This window comes from Schistocerca nitens, chromosome 5, assembly GCF_023898315.1.
Source record: "Schistocerca nitens isolate TAMUIC-IGC-003100 chromosome 5, iqSchNite1.1, whole genome shotgun sequence".
NCBI lineage: Eukaryota > Metazoa > Arthropoda > Insecta > Orthoptera > Acrididae > Schistocerca > Schistocerca nitens.
Genome location: NC_064618.1, coordinates 369,548,573 through 369,563,350, shown reverse-complemented (window position 1 = coordinate 369,563,350; position 14,778 = coordinate 369,548,573). Strand labels below are relative to the sequence as shown.

General features: G+C 39.8%; 1 protein-coding gene across 3 annotated transcripts in view; it reads left to right on the top strand.

The window, feature by feature from the left end:
- LOC126260850 (patj homolog) overlaps positions 1 to 14,778 on the top strand; it is a 470,272-nt gene that overhangs the window by 415,403 nt on the left and 40,091 nt on the right. For all 3 annotated transcript variants that reach the window (XM_049958261.1, XM_049958262.1, XM_049958260.1), the window contains one exon: positions 1,796 to 2,011. In XM_049958261.1, coding sequence (XP_049814218.1) covers positions 1,796 to 2,011 — 216 coding nt within the window. The remainder of the gene's footprint in view (positions 1 to 1,795; positions 2,012 to 14,778) is intronic.

The following is a 14,778-nucleotide window of genomic DNA, read 5'->3' as shown; positions in this document are numbered from 1 at the left end:
TCTGCCAATGTATCAACAATATCAAAACATTTCTGCCCTAAATTGGGCTTTCATGATTTTAATTTTCTATATAATTATTGCATATTTAATGTAAGTAATCACTATTTCTTAACCAATCTGTCCAAATAAACATAACCAGACACACAATCATCATGCATTTCCAGTATCAGATTGATATATGAACATAATAAAGAAGAGTGGAGATATTGTTAATTCATAAAACACCCAGTAAATACCTGTGACAATTAGACACGAACAAAAAAATTAAAGGATTTCACAGTGTACAAATTCAGAAAAGGAAGAAGAAATTTTTGTTAGCAGTAAATTTCATTTTTCCTGCATTTATGATAATAATGTACGAGGGCTGTTCAGAAAGTAACCTCCAGTTGATTTAAAAAAATACACCAAGTTAAATAAAAATATTTTAATATATACATCTTACAACTACATCTTTGCACTATTTTTCTACATAGTCTCCATAGCGATTGAGGCACTTATCATATCTCTTCACAAGCTTTGAAATTCCTTCTGCATAAAAATCACCCGCTTGTGCCTGGAGCCAGCCTGTGACCGCATCTTTGAGCCCTTCGTCGTCATCAAACCGCTGTGACCCGAGCCATTTCTTCAAATGCATGAAGAGGTGATAATCACTTGGCGCCAGGTCTGGGCTGTAAGGTGGATGGTTGATAACGTCCCACTTGAAGGACTCAAGAAGGGCCGTTGTTCTGTGAGCAGAGTGAGGACAGGCGTTATCGTGCAAAAAAAACGATACCGGAAGTCAGCATACCACGGCGTTTGTTCTGTATAGCCTGTCGTAACTTTTTTATTGTTTCACAGTACACGTCTTGATTAATGGTCGTACCACGTTCCATGAATTCAACCAACAACACCCCTTTGGCATCCCAAAACACCGTTGCCATCAGTTTTCTGGCAGAAAAATCTTGCGAGGCTTTTCTTGGTTTGGTAGGCGAATTTGAGTGTGCCCACATCTTTGATTGTTCTTTTGTCTCAGGGTTCACGTACTTAATCCAGGTTTCGTCACCGGTCACGATTCTGTTTAACAATGGTTCTCCTTCGTCCTCGTAACGTGACAGAAAGTCTAATGCAGAGGCCATTCTTTGAGTTTTGTGGTGGTCGGTAAGAATTTTGGGCACCCATCGTGCACAGAACTTACGGTAACCCAATCTTGCTGTCACTATCTCGTACAAGAGAGTCTTAGAAATCTGTGGAAAACCAGTTGACAACTCCGACATTGAGAAACGTCGATTTTCACGAACTTTTGCATCAACTGTCTGAACGAGTTCGTCAGTCACCAATGATGGTCTACCACTCCTCTCTTCATCATGAACGTTTTCTCGTCCACTTTTAAATAAACGTACCCATTCACGGACAACTCCTTCACTCATAACTCTTGGTCCGTACACGGCACAAAGCTCACGATGAATAGCTGCTGCAGAATATCCTTTGGCTGTAAAAAACCTTATGACAGCACGCACTTCACATTTGGCGGGGTTTTCTATTGCAGCACACATTTCAAACTGCCACAAAAACTAAACTAGCGCAGGTACGACGTTCACTCGACCACGGCTTGATGCCGACTGACCTGTTGAGTGCGTGAACGCACAGATGGCGTCGCTACTCCCCCCACAACCCGCACTGTGACCAATCGGAGGTTACTTTCTGAACCGCCCTCGTATATTAAGAAATCAAAGCATTTAAATGGCATGGAGTTGATGTATTTTTGTTTTGTGTTTGTAAGTATTATTTATATCTTAAAATATTACTGTTTCTGAAGGATGGAGAAGAACCAGAAATTGAAGTGGAAGCTGAGTCTCATACAACAGTAGATTCCTGTGTGCTGGAGCCAATAGAGGCATTAAATACTGCTGTTGATATAGAAGATGTTGAGCTCCTGATTGACAGTAATTATATAGGTGAACTGAAACCAACCGTGGAGGCAGCTATCCAGGCCAAGTGGTCCAAGATAATGGGTCCTGATGTTGAAATTGTAGTAAGTATAAAATTTCTGTTTTTATGTCATGAGTGAAATCATCAAAAGTATAACTAATTGTGCTGGCACATGTACTCAATATGATAGGAATTATTTCTTTCTTCCCTCTTTGTGCCATTGTAAGGAGGGAGGGCGGGGGAAGGACTACTCTGATTCCTTTTGCTTATTTTGAATATATCCGCCACATATATGTCTGCCATACACTCTGTTGTAGTGTGTGTATCTGCTATTCTTCTAATAATTTTGAGTACTAACAGTGGCAGCATTAAGAATGTAAATTTATTGTATAGATATGCTATGAGCTTAAGATATCAAATATTCAAATAATCACCATACAAAAGCATATGCTGCTGCTGCTGAATATTTGATATCTTAAGCTCATAGCATATCTATACAATAAATTTACATTCTTAATGTTGCCACTGTTAGTAAGCATTTCTGTATACTATTGTCCATATTCATTGCTCATGTGTAAATGGCAGTAATTATAATATTTTTAATTAATCCTTTATTGCTCAGACCATGCCAGACAGTTCATATGTATAGTTTTGTGGATCTAGCTACCTTGATCGGCAACACATTCTATGCTCTGTTTTCACATGTAGTTTTTAGCTTGTGCTTCTGTTGCTGCTGCCTAAAACGAGACCATTCTGTGTAATTGAGACAACATCCATCCTCTCTCTCTCTCTCTCTCTCTCTCTCTCTCTCTCTCTCTCTCTCACACACACACACACACACACACACACACACACACACGGCCACAGTCTCTGGCTGCCGAGACCAGACCTGCGTATCAGCATCTCTGCTGTATGGTGAGTAGCTTTTCATAATATTGTCATTATTCCATCTTGAATTTTCCATTGTTTCATTTCTAAATTACTAATTCATTATATCATTTAAAGGTGGTAACCCTCATTCTTCAGCTAGGTAGATAATAGGATGTTACATGTCATTCTACCGAAGTGATGTAACACCATATTTGACACCTGACCACTGATTGTTTTCATCTTGCAACATTACTATAAATTTTTTGAGCACAAAACTTGTTATTTGACTTTTGCAAGAATGTATTCACTTTTCAGGTGATTTAATATGGAATATAACCTAAAACATATCACCACGATTTAACATTTCATCAGATAATGTTAGAACAGTAATTACATAAATGCTTAATTTTATTGTGGAATAAAGAGGTCTTTGGTTCATTGGCATAAATTAATAGTCTCAGAACTTTTGTGTATAACTTTCCATTTATTTTCTTCATGTGCTGTGGGTGAATTGATGAAATTTTAACAAACTTTGATTCCTTTTTTCATATTAATCCATTTTTAAATCTTGATAGTACAAATGAACACCTTGAAATTTCATACAGCTGCTTCCATTCTATCACTTCAACAACCATTAGCTAAATGATTCAATGACTGGCTTTCTGTGGAGGTGCAGCTGCCATTGTTTACATAAAGACATAACACTGCAAGATTACAAGATTATTGGAACAGGTTCTTCATTGACCGTACAATGACACATTACATGTTGCCAAATATTTAGGTGTAACACCCACCGTTCTTTACAGGAAGAAGGAAAGTGTTTGACATAAACCAAATGTCGTAGGAAAGTTCTTGTTGAATGTAAATACTTATGGATTAAGGGAGACCACTTACTGAAAAGCTGAAACATTGGATTGCTGATAGGCACATACAAAAGAAAGAAAACTTCCTAGCTTACAGACTTATCCTTTAATGAATCTTAACCATACTAGGATTCGGAATTTTGGGAGGCTGAAGGTTCCGTGTAGATGGCCCATAAATATGCTGGCATAGGAAGGTGCCTTGCGGTTGTTAATGGCTGTGCCGCATGTTACTTTGTAAAGCTTCTCTTCAAAGGAAAGGTAGTTGTGGGTCAGGATATAGTTGGTAGGGTGTATGAGGAATGAGGTTGGAGTCTGGAGGACATAGAAGAGTTAGTTCGACAGCAGCAAGGCCATGGACATGAGGTGTGTCAGTGTATAGGGAGGTGTCATCAACAGTGATAAGTACGGATCCAGTAGATAGAGGTGTGGGGTTGGTGGAAAGTCAGTGAAGGAAGTGGTTAGAATTTTGGTATGGGAGGCTAGGTTCTGGACAATTGGTGGGAGGTGGTCAACAACAGCGGAAATTCTTCCAGTAAGAGTGCAGTAGCCAGCTACAATGGGGCATCCAGGTTTATTGGGTTTGCAGATTTTGTGGAGCATGTAGTAGAAGGTGGGTGTGTGGGGTGAGGAGGGAGATGGGCTAATCATCCTGGCCTAAGTCTCAGTTAACTCACTGCACCCCCCCCCCCCAAGCCCATCTCCAACATATTCCCCTCCCTCCATCTTGTTGCCCCCTTCCCTTGCAATTCACATGCACCACTCCCCAGCAACTCCTCCAGTCGTGCATTACATACCTAGCCCATATACTAGCCACCCTTCCCTCCCACATTCCTAGCCAGAAAATCAGCTGCCTCCCTGTAAGCCTCTAGCCAATCACCCCAATACCTCACCTTGCCTCCTGCCTCCCTCTCCCTCTACCCAACCCATCCAACACTACCATCACAACAACCAGCCCACCTGCCGAGAAACAAAGCACTGTCATTGCTAGTCCAGCCGACACCATGTAGGGGCTGAGGTTTCTCTCTCTCTCTCTCTCTCTCTCTCTCTCTCTCTCTCTGTGTGTGTGTGTGTGTGTGTGTGTGTGTGTGTGTCTTACTCTAGCTTGTCAAAGGGTAACTGTGAAAGCTAGCAAGTTTTCTTTCTTTCGTTTGTGCCTATCGACAACTCAATGATTATGCTTGACATAAACCAAATTTTTACAGAATTTGACTTTCTATGCAAAATTTCATAAAATGAATCACCTTAATAGTTGCTATACAAATATGCAACTTGTTGGTAAGATTCTTAATTATTTTAATTACTACCATTTACAGAGGCTTCAAAGCTTTAGTCACATTATTTCCTGCATCTAAGTATTTTATCAATTATGTTAAAGATCATTATCTACAAAAATGCTTGCAGTTTTAATAATTAGACTCAACATCACTTAGTGTGTTTTCTAGAACTTCCTGTCCATTAACATTACAAACCTGTATTACTGGTATGTACCATCATCATTCTTGATTAAGGCATCATCTTGACAAAACAGGGAAGTGGATAAGAAATTTCAAAGTATTGTATTATTGTAAATGAAACAGCATTACTAACTTGTTATTTACAGGACATTTAGTTGCTTCAAATAGTATTAGATAAAGAATAATATCTGTGAAATGAGTTAACAGAAATGTAATTATAACATAATAAAAGTTACAGTGCATCAAGTAGTATATTAAAGATTATGTATCAAGATGTTTAGTTAATCGATGTATCATTTACTTCAGTATTTGAGTCTCACTCTGTTACTTGCAGTCTTCATTAGGCACATATGAATTATCACCAAAGAAAATAAATAAATGTCAGTAATTTTGTCACAGTGTACTTTTCTCAAACATTATTAGTTTTCATATGGTAAGAAAAGTTCTAGCACAGTGTAAATAATCTAGCAATAAAGGAGACCACTCATCACTAGCAGAAGGGTTGAGTTGTTGAGTTGTCAATAGCTGTCAAAGGACACAAAAAAGAATAAAAGCTTAGTAGCTTTTGGGTTAATCCCCTAACGAGCTACACACACACACACACGCACGCACGCACGCACGCACCTGTGCAGCTACTTTGTTTCCAGCTAAAGACATAATACCGAGATTGCAGTTTTGCAGGTAGACTGGGGTGAGGTATTGGGTGGGGTGGGTAGATGGAGGAACATGCAGCAAGCAGGATCAGGGGTTGGGGAGGGACTCTTGGGAGTTTGGAGGGAGGCAGCCAGTGGGCAGGACGGGAATGTGACACACAGGCACTGGAGCTAGAGATTGTGCGGTACACAGTGATGATGATGTGAAGGCCATCAGAATGAATAGCCAGTGCAAAACTGTGGTGAAGAACAGAGTTGACTACCCAGTAGTGGAACACACTGCTCAGCACAATGTGCTCGAGTTCTGTGACTGCTCCACAACTGTGACATCTGGAGTCTTCTCCCAAACACCAGCTTCCTGATCTACACAAACGAGACTTTTTCTTGCAGCACACCCTTCACTCCAGTAATCTTCCTGGTGCCAATCTCCACTAAGCCACTACACCCACATCCTGTACCTGACAGTCTTCCCTTCCTCCGTCTTGTCATCCCTCCCAACTCGCACCTTCATGTCATTGTCCTATATGCCAGACTAACTCACTGGCTCCAGTACCCATGTGTTGTATTCCTGTCCTGTACACCTGCTGCTTGCTGCTTCTGCATTCCTACCCCACACACTGCCTGTCTCCCCCCAAACCACCAACTGTCTCCCTCCAACCCCTCTTCCTGCTTCCTGCATATTTCTCCCTCCTCTCATCCCACGCAACACAACCTCCAACACAGTCCACTGGCTAAACTACAGTCCTGGCATTGTGTGTTCATGTAGCACATTGCAGCCGCACAAGTGTGTGCGTGCACGTGTATGTGGTGCTCTCTAGCTTGTTAAAGGGTTAGTCTGAAAGTTAGCAAGTTCTTCTTTTTGTGTGCCTGACAACATTTCTGCCATTCAGTGAGTGGTCTCATTTACTCCTTGATTATTTACTGTTCATTTCCAACATGTTTAATCTCCTTTTGTTGTCTCAAGATTTTAAACACAGCTGAAACAGCAACTGTTGAAATTCTTCACGGTAAATGATGACAGCCAAAACAGTTGCAGGATAAAGATTTATTAAAATTCTTGAGCACGGTTTCGGTATATCTAAATATACCTTCATCAGAAGTAAAATACACTAAAATTACATCCTGCAATGGAGATTCATAAAACAATTGTGCCAAAGGTGTCATCAGTAGTTAAAACATCATCTCCATTTATACAACATGATCGTGGACAGAGGGTTGATGCGATGCGATCCGTCCATTATCATGTTGTATAAATGGAGATGATGTGTCTCATCTCTTCAGAATAATCTGCATCACCATTTCAAATACAATCAGTGTTTGATGTATTTTACTATTAGAACTGTTTCATAAATTTTCTTTCAGTTGACACATTCTGATGAAATACTACACTCCTTTATTTGTTTTGTTATTACTCACTTGAGCATACAGCAAGATAGGAACCTAGTTCAATACAAGCATCACCTACAAGGATTAGACAGAAATATGGAAACACCTCGAGAAATGCATGGTTGAGCATAAACACAGATGCTAGTCAAACTCGCAGGTTGCACTGATGTATTTGACCATGAATGGCACCTGTGCAATGTCCTTAATATATTGTAGGTGTTAGTTGGGGTCAGAACAGTGTTCTGTGCTGTCTTGAGTGCTTTATCTCAGAGCTAAGTGAATTTGAACATCAGCAAATTGTTGGTGCACGTGTGGTGGGTGCTTCCTAAAACAAGGTAGCTGAAGGATTTGGTGTTTCAAGAGGTACCATATTAAAGATTTATACTGTATAAAGGGAAAGCAGAAAAATATCATCCACTAAGTCACAACACGGATGAAAGTGTGTGTTGAATGATCATGACAGATGGTCGTTGAAAAGGATTGTGACAAAAAATAAGAGGATGACGGCTGCAAAATCATGTTGAAGTGAATTTTGCTCTCACAAACCCTGTCAGTCCCTAAACAACATGAAGGGAAGTCATCAGATCATAATATTATTGAGTGTTTGTGGTCTGCTTCAGAGAGAAGTGTGTGTGATCACTATCCATCTCCATCATTGTTACCTGAACTTGCCAGTGTTTTGCAGGGAGTATGGTATAAGATTCCCTTGAAAGCCATATGGGACCTGTAGTTATCCATTCCAAGAAGAATGGAAGCTGTGTTTTGAATGCCACTGGTTTTCCTGCACTGTATTAGGAATGTTAATGTGTTGTGTTTTTGGTGCTTCCACATTTTTGTCCACCCCTGTACTTCTCACTCTAAACTGGAATCATGGATTATGTTATCTGTGATGGTCCATCATAGAGTACTTCTACCAGGGCATTGAAAACATCACTATCATTGAATTTGGCCATTGCAAAGGTGCAGCAGTGCGTGAACAGTAGGGCAACAAACACATAAGTCGCTGCCGACATTAGCGTGGGACACACAGCAAAGCTGCAATAAACTATGCACTTTTGAGAAGAATAGACACACACACACACACACACGCGGTCCTGTTTGGGTACCACACAAACTGTGTGAAGATACAAGAACTGAGTGACTCATGCCACACACAAAATGTTGAAATTAGAAATTGTTAAGTTGTTTTGAACTTACAATTTCATCGGAGCAGAAAGTATTCCACTTCTATGTGATTATGTGCCCAAAAATAGAATTTCACAGAGTTCTTGATAGATTTTACCTTGTTGTTGACTTCAGTGAATTCATACGACGAAGCAAATGTATTCTGTAATAAGTGCTTAGTCTCCTTTCTTTTACAATTTTATTATTATTAAAATAATTGTTAAAAGCTGTAAAAATTAAAATGGAGATTTAATGTCTTGTCAAAGATGTAGTCGTTTAAGATGGGACACAAGCTCAGATTAGAGAAGAAAATCAACATTATCTTTTTAAAAGAAATGATTCTGACATTAGCCTGCATTTATCCACAATTACAGAGATTATACCAAGTGGAAAAGTTTTCCACGTCATTCTGCAATAGAGTGTATGACCGTTTTTTGGAAATCCTCTTAAATGATTAATTATGTCATTTTATACTCATAACATGCCTTTTTCCCCATGGATTTCAGTATTTGAAAAAAAAAATTCAAATAATTTGGAAGTCCACTAAAACACTCCGTTTGAGTCATATGATGCGTGTGATATCACTGGCTAGCACACTGCTTCTACTGTTGTACAGCTCATTCACACCGATATCTTGTTTTGGAATTTACATTTTGAAAAATGGATTACAAATGGTGTATAGTACCAAAATGTACAAGTTCATCTACAAAAACTCTGAAAAATTGTTTCTGAATGTTCCAAAGCATGAGAAGATGCAGAAAACATGTTGCTTGTAGACAACCACTACGTGTGTGTATTTCTGTGAGGATCCTTAGATGTAAGTAAACACTCCATAGGGGCAGGTTGACACTTGTAGTGTAGTAGATTAGCTTGCTGTACTACTAATACAATGTACGCAAGATTGATCCTCATTTGAAGCAAATCTCCCCCACCCACCCCCACCCACCCCCAACCCCCCTCCACATCCCTCTCCCTGCCTCCAATCCTTCCTGTTCTCTTCACTTAATACTACTGTCTTCTTAAGTTTACTTTATACATAACACAGTTATGTAAGAGCTTCAGATTCTATATTATATAACATTTTAATATCTCTTTTCATTTATTAGCTCCATTATTAAAAATCTAATCAGTTTGAGATGAAGCACACAGATGGTGTTAAGAAACTGTATTTCATGCCAGGTGCCACCCTTATTCTTCATAATCTGAAAAATTATTTAACAACTTCTGACTGTGATATTTTTTTGCAAACACATCATTTAACACAATAATTTGGCACCACCATCTGTCTCCAATGAGCCTGTTGCAAAGCTGTATGGTTTTGACAAAGAGAAAAACTGAATTTTGCTTGGAACCCATGAGGAAATATAATAAGGTCAGGGTATTAAGATAAAATGAAAGTTGATCCTGCTGAAGCACTTTTAAATGATAGTGTTTCAGTGCATTAGAACAATAGATATTTCAAGGTTCTGCTGCATCAACTGCATAATTTGCAGACATAATTTTCCAGTGCCTTAAATTAATGACCTGGGGCAACAGAAAAACTGCAATGTGTAAATCTGTTGAAGGCAAATTGCCTGAAAATTTGAAGATTGAGAAATGAGGTACCTGGAAAAAGGTAGTAGTTCTGGCAATGACCACAACAATTAACAATGAGAATTCTATTTTATTGCCTGGGAAAACCTTTTCAGCATGAGCAAATAGTCCAGCTTCAGATTCCCTTAGTTTTAAGACAATTCTGCAACTTAGCATTGTGTCATAGTAGTTCTGTCCCAGTTGTCATGCAATGAAGTTTTTGTGTTTCTTATTTCTAGAATATAAAAATGTGGGTTCTTTTCAAAGAAAATAGAAGATAGCCATAAATGCATCACAGTTTCTGCTATCAGCCTTCACAAAATTCCTTGTCATTGTTACTTAAAAGTTGCAAATGCATTTTCCATTACTAAATAACTAAACTGTTTACAGAAAAAGTGTGGAAAAACATTAGGCACAAACTTGGGATAATACTCATGTAACATGCATGTATCTTCGTAGTACTCCTAGCTTGTGATGCCACCAGAGCTTCAGCAGATAATAGAAAGTTTCTGATCAGATGACCAAATCCTAAAATTTAGTAATTTTTAAGCATCAATTACATAAAACTAACAGATATTGAGTGAGAAAATTGCCTGAAAATACTCTTTGCATATTATAATCGTTCGGAATAATGATGAGCCAAACCATATTTTTAACATAGGGATGTAGCCTGTACCATACAGTTGTTCAATGACAGTATTGTCCTGTATAAAATTGCATCATCGATGAACGGTATTATAGTGCTGCTGATCCTATCCGATAAATCCTTTATGTATATTGAAAACATTAGAAGTTCTATTACACTTCTTTGGGGCTCTCTTGATGTTACTTTTATTTCTGAGAAACATTTGCAGTCCCGTGTAGCTTATTGGGTTCTGTAAGTCAAATATTCCTCAAGTCAATCACATATTTACAAAAATACTCTGTATGGTTGTATATTAGTTAGCAACTGCTAATTTGTTAGTGTCAGATACATTAATTGAAGTATAGGAAGCAGACTCTACCTGCTCACTCACCTACATTTATTGTTTGTAAGATGTCATGTCTGAGCAAAGAAAGCCGTGTTTCACATATGTGTGCTTTTTTTCTGAATTCATGTCGATTCTCTGAGAGATGCTGGTTTTCTCACAGGAACATTATAAGTTTTGAGCTGAGAATATGCTTTAGTATCCTGCAACAGGTAGATGCCAGATGTATAGGTCTACAATGCTGTGCATCCCATTTATTACCCTTTTTGTGCACAGGGGTGACATATGCTGTGTTCCAGTCACATGAGAATGTAAAGCAATTCATGATAACTGTGACCTAGGAAAGCAGCAAATTCCATAGTGTATTTAGAGTATTTAAGACAAAATCTAACTGGAATCTTGTTACACCTGGTATCACTTGTTTGTTTGTGTGTGTGTGTGTGTGTGTGTGTGTGTGTGTGTGTGTGTGTGTCAAACAGATATGGTAGTACCCCCTTGCATGATATATAAATTCCAACAGTTTAGGAAAAAGATTGCTACTTACTGTAAAGAAGATACATTAAGTTGCAGACAGGACTTACATAAAGCTTACGGCCACAGCCATCATCAGCAAAAGAGAAACACATACCATTCATACACATAAGCACACAGACCTCATGCACACTTGACTGCCAGCTCTGGCAGCTCAGACCTGGGAATTGGTAGTTGTGTGTATGAGATGTACTTGCTTGTGTGTATGAATGGTGTGTGGTACTCTTTTGCTGATAGCCTTAAGCTTTATGTACGTGTCTTTTAATAGTGCCTGTCTGCAACTTAATGTATCTCTCTTATGGTAAGTAGCAATCTATCTTTTCCTAAATTGTTGATATTCCTACCTTGAGTTTCCATTGTTTTATATTGATAAATGTAGAATTTAAAATTGATGCCTTCTGTCTGCTGTCTCCAGTTTCTACATCAGATGGATTAATGAGAGATTTAATGAAAGATTTGAGTCTGTTCATTAACTTAATATAGGACTAAAACTTCATAGGATTTTCTGATAAATCTTTCACCAGGTTCTGACTGTGAAAATTATTGTAGGCTTCATGCATGGTGTTTCATGCAGATGTGCAAGTTACTATTAAATTTTCTATTTCACTCTTAAATAGGAAACACTTCCTAATGTTCTAGAATTTTGCTAATTAAGTGCTTCTTTTTAAAAGTTTCTCATCTGGACCATGGTTTTTAGTGTGTTTCAGCTTTAGTCAAAATTGTTCTGATCTCAATTTGTCATTTCAATTAGTTGGTTGTGACTCTGTAATCATTTGACCAAATACAAGTACTCTCCTACCTCTCTTGATAACTTTTTGCCTCTGGTTACCATTGGTCACATAATAACATAATTTTCACTAATCCCCGTCTCATTGGTGACACTCAGAAAGATAGGGTCTGTTTGTTGCTAGGAAGCTTTAATATTTTTTTTGTGGAATCTAAAATTTAAAAACCTCTCTCACACCGGCCTGATTTAGCTTCACTGATCAGGATAGTAAAAACATGCGTATGTTAAGGAAATTTTCATTCACAAAGCAGGCTTATCACATTCACACAGTTCAATACTGTTCTATCCTGATTAAATTGAGCTTAACTTAAATTCCATAAGGCAGTGAAGCAATTTCGAAGTCTCGGTGCGACGAAAATTGTCAGTCGATCTCCTGGAAACATTTGTAATAATTATTAACTTTCGGTGATCACATGGGGAAGACCAGAGATCTGCTGGTAAGACCGTGTAAGCCTATTTATTTGAAGTAACTGGATATCTTGAGCATACAAAACGGCAGGTTCATCCAGTGTAAATCAGACGTTCCCCACTGATCCCGTGCAACACAGCGTAGTAAGCAGACACTGTCAATAATAATCAGTTAAATAATACGCGAACACACTTACTTTATGAAACTTCCTGGCAGATTAAAACTGTGTGCCCGACCGAGACTCGAACTCGGGACCTTTGCCTTTCGCGGGCAAGTGCTCTACCAACTGAGCTACCGAAGCATGACTCACGCCCGGTACTCACAGCTTTACTTCTGCCAGTACCTCGTCTCCTACCTTCCAAACTTTACAGAAACTCTCCTGCGAACCATGCAGAACTGCATGGTTCGCAGGAGAGCTTCTGTAAAGTTTGGAAGGTAGGAGACGAGGTACTGGCAGAAATAAAGCTGTGAGTACTGGGCGTGAGTCATGCTTCAGTAGCTCAGTTGGTAGAGCACTTGCCCGCGAAAGGCAAAGCTCCCGAGTTCGAGTCTCGGTCGGGCACACAGTTTTAATCTGCCAGGAAGTTTCATATCAGCGCACACTGTGCTGCAGAGTGAAAATCTCATTCTGGAAACATCCCCCAGGCTGTGGCTAAGCCATGTCTCCGCAATATCCTTTCTTTCAGGAGTGCTAGTTCTGCATGGTTCGCAGGAGAGCTTCTGTAAAGTTTGGAAGGTAGGAGACGAGGTACTGGCAGAAGTAAAGCTGTGAGTACCGGGCGTGAGTCATGCTTCAGTAGCTCAGTTGGTAGAGCACTTGCCCGCGAAAGGCAAAGCTCCCGAGTTCGAGTCTCGGTCGGGCACACAGTTTTAATCTGCCAGGAAGTTTCATATCAGCGCACACTCCGCTGCAGAGTGAAAATCTCATTCTGGAAACATCCCCCAGGCTGTGGCTAAGCCATGTCTCCGCAATATCCTTTCTTTCAGGAGTGCTAGTTCTGCATGGTTCGCAGGAGAGCTTCTGTAAAGTTTGGAAGGTAGGAGACGAGGTACTGGCAGAAGTAAAGCTGTGAGTACCGGGCGTGAGTCATGCTTCAGTAGCTCAGTTGGTAGAGCACTTGCCCGCGAAAGGCAAAGCTCCCGAGTTCGAGTCTCGGTCGGGCACACAGTTTTAATCTGCCAGGAAGTTTCATATCAGCGCACACTCCGCTGCAGAGTGAAAATCTCATCCTGGAAACATCCCCCAGGCTGTGGCTAAGCCATGTCTCCGCAATATCCTTTCTTTCAGGAGTGCTAGTTCTGCATGGTTCGCAGGAGAGCTTCTGTAAAGTTTGGAAGGTAGGAGACGAGGTACTGGCAGAAGTAAAGCTGTGAGTACTGGGCGTGAGTCATGCTTCAGTAGCTCAGTTGGTAGAGCACTTGCCCGCGAAAGGCAAAGGTCCCGAGTTCGAGTCTCGGTCGGGCACACAGTTTTAATCTGCCAGGAAGTTTCATATCAGCGCACACTGTGCTGCAGAGTGAAAATCTCATTCTGGAAACATCCCCCAGGCTGTGGCTAAGCCATGTCTCCGCAATATCCTTTCTTTCAGGAGTGCTAGTTCTGCATGGTTCGCAGGAGAGCTTCTGTAAAGTTTGGAAGGTAGGAATCAAGGTACTGGCAGAAGTAAAGCTGTGAGTACCGGGCGTGAGTCGTGCTTCGGTAGCTCATTTGGTAGAGTACTTGCCCGCGAAAGGCAAAGGTCCCGAGTTCGAGTCTCGGTCGGGCACACAGTTTTAATCTGCCAGGAAGTTTCATATCAGCGCACACTCCGCTGCAGAGTGAAAATCTCATTCTGGGAACACTTACTTTAGTTTAGTTCATGTATTAAATTCCTTCCCATACAGAATCTCATCAAGATGGCGACTAGCTCAACAATACATACATATACATCCTCCTTCTTTCACGACTAATCGGCAAGAATTCCCTCATTCTTTTCCTAAGAGAAAACATAGATAGCAGAGAAGCTATTCCATGGAGTAAATGGACGCTCCAAGGAATAATTGGGCTTGAAACTACTTTGCATTGATAATCGGTAAGATAAGAAGAGATATTTCTTGATATGTACTGAGTTATATAATTTATAAAATTTCTGAAAATATCGCGGAGAGACTGCTGCAAGAGACATTACAAAGCCTACAACTTTTCTTTCATGTGTGGGCTGTCAGACTAGTTG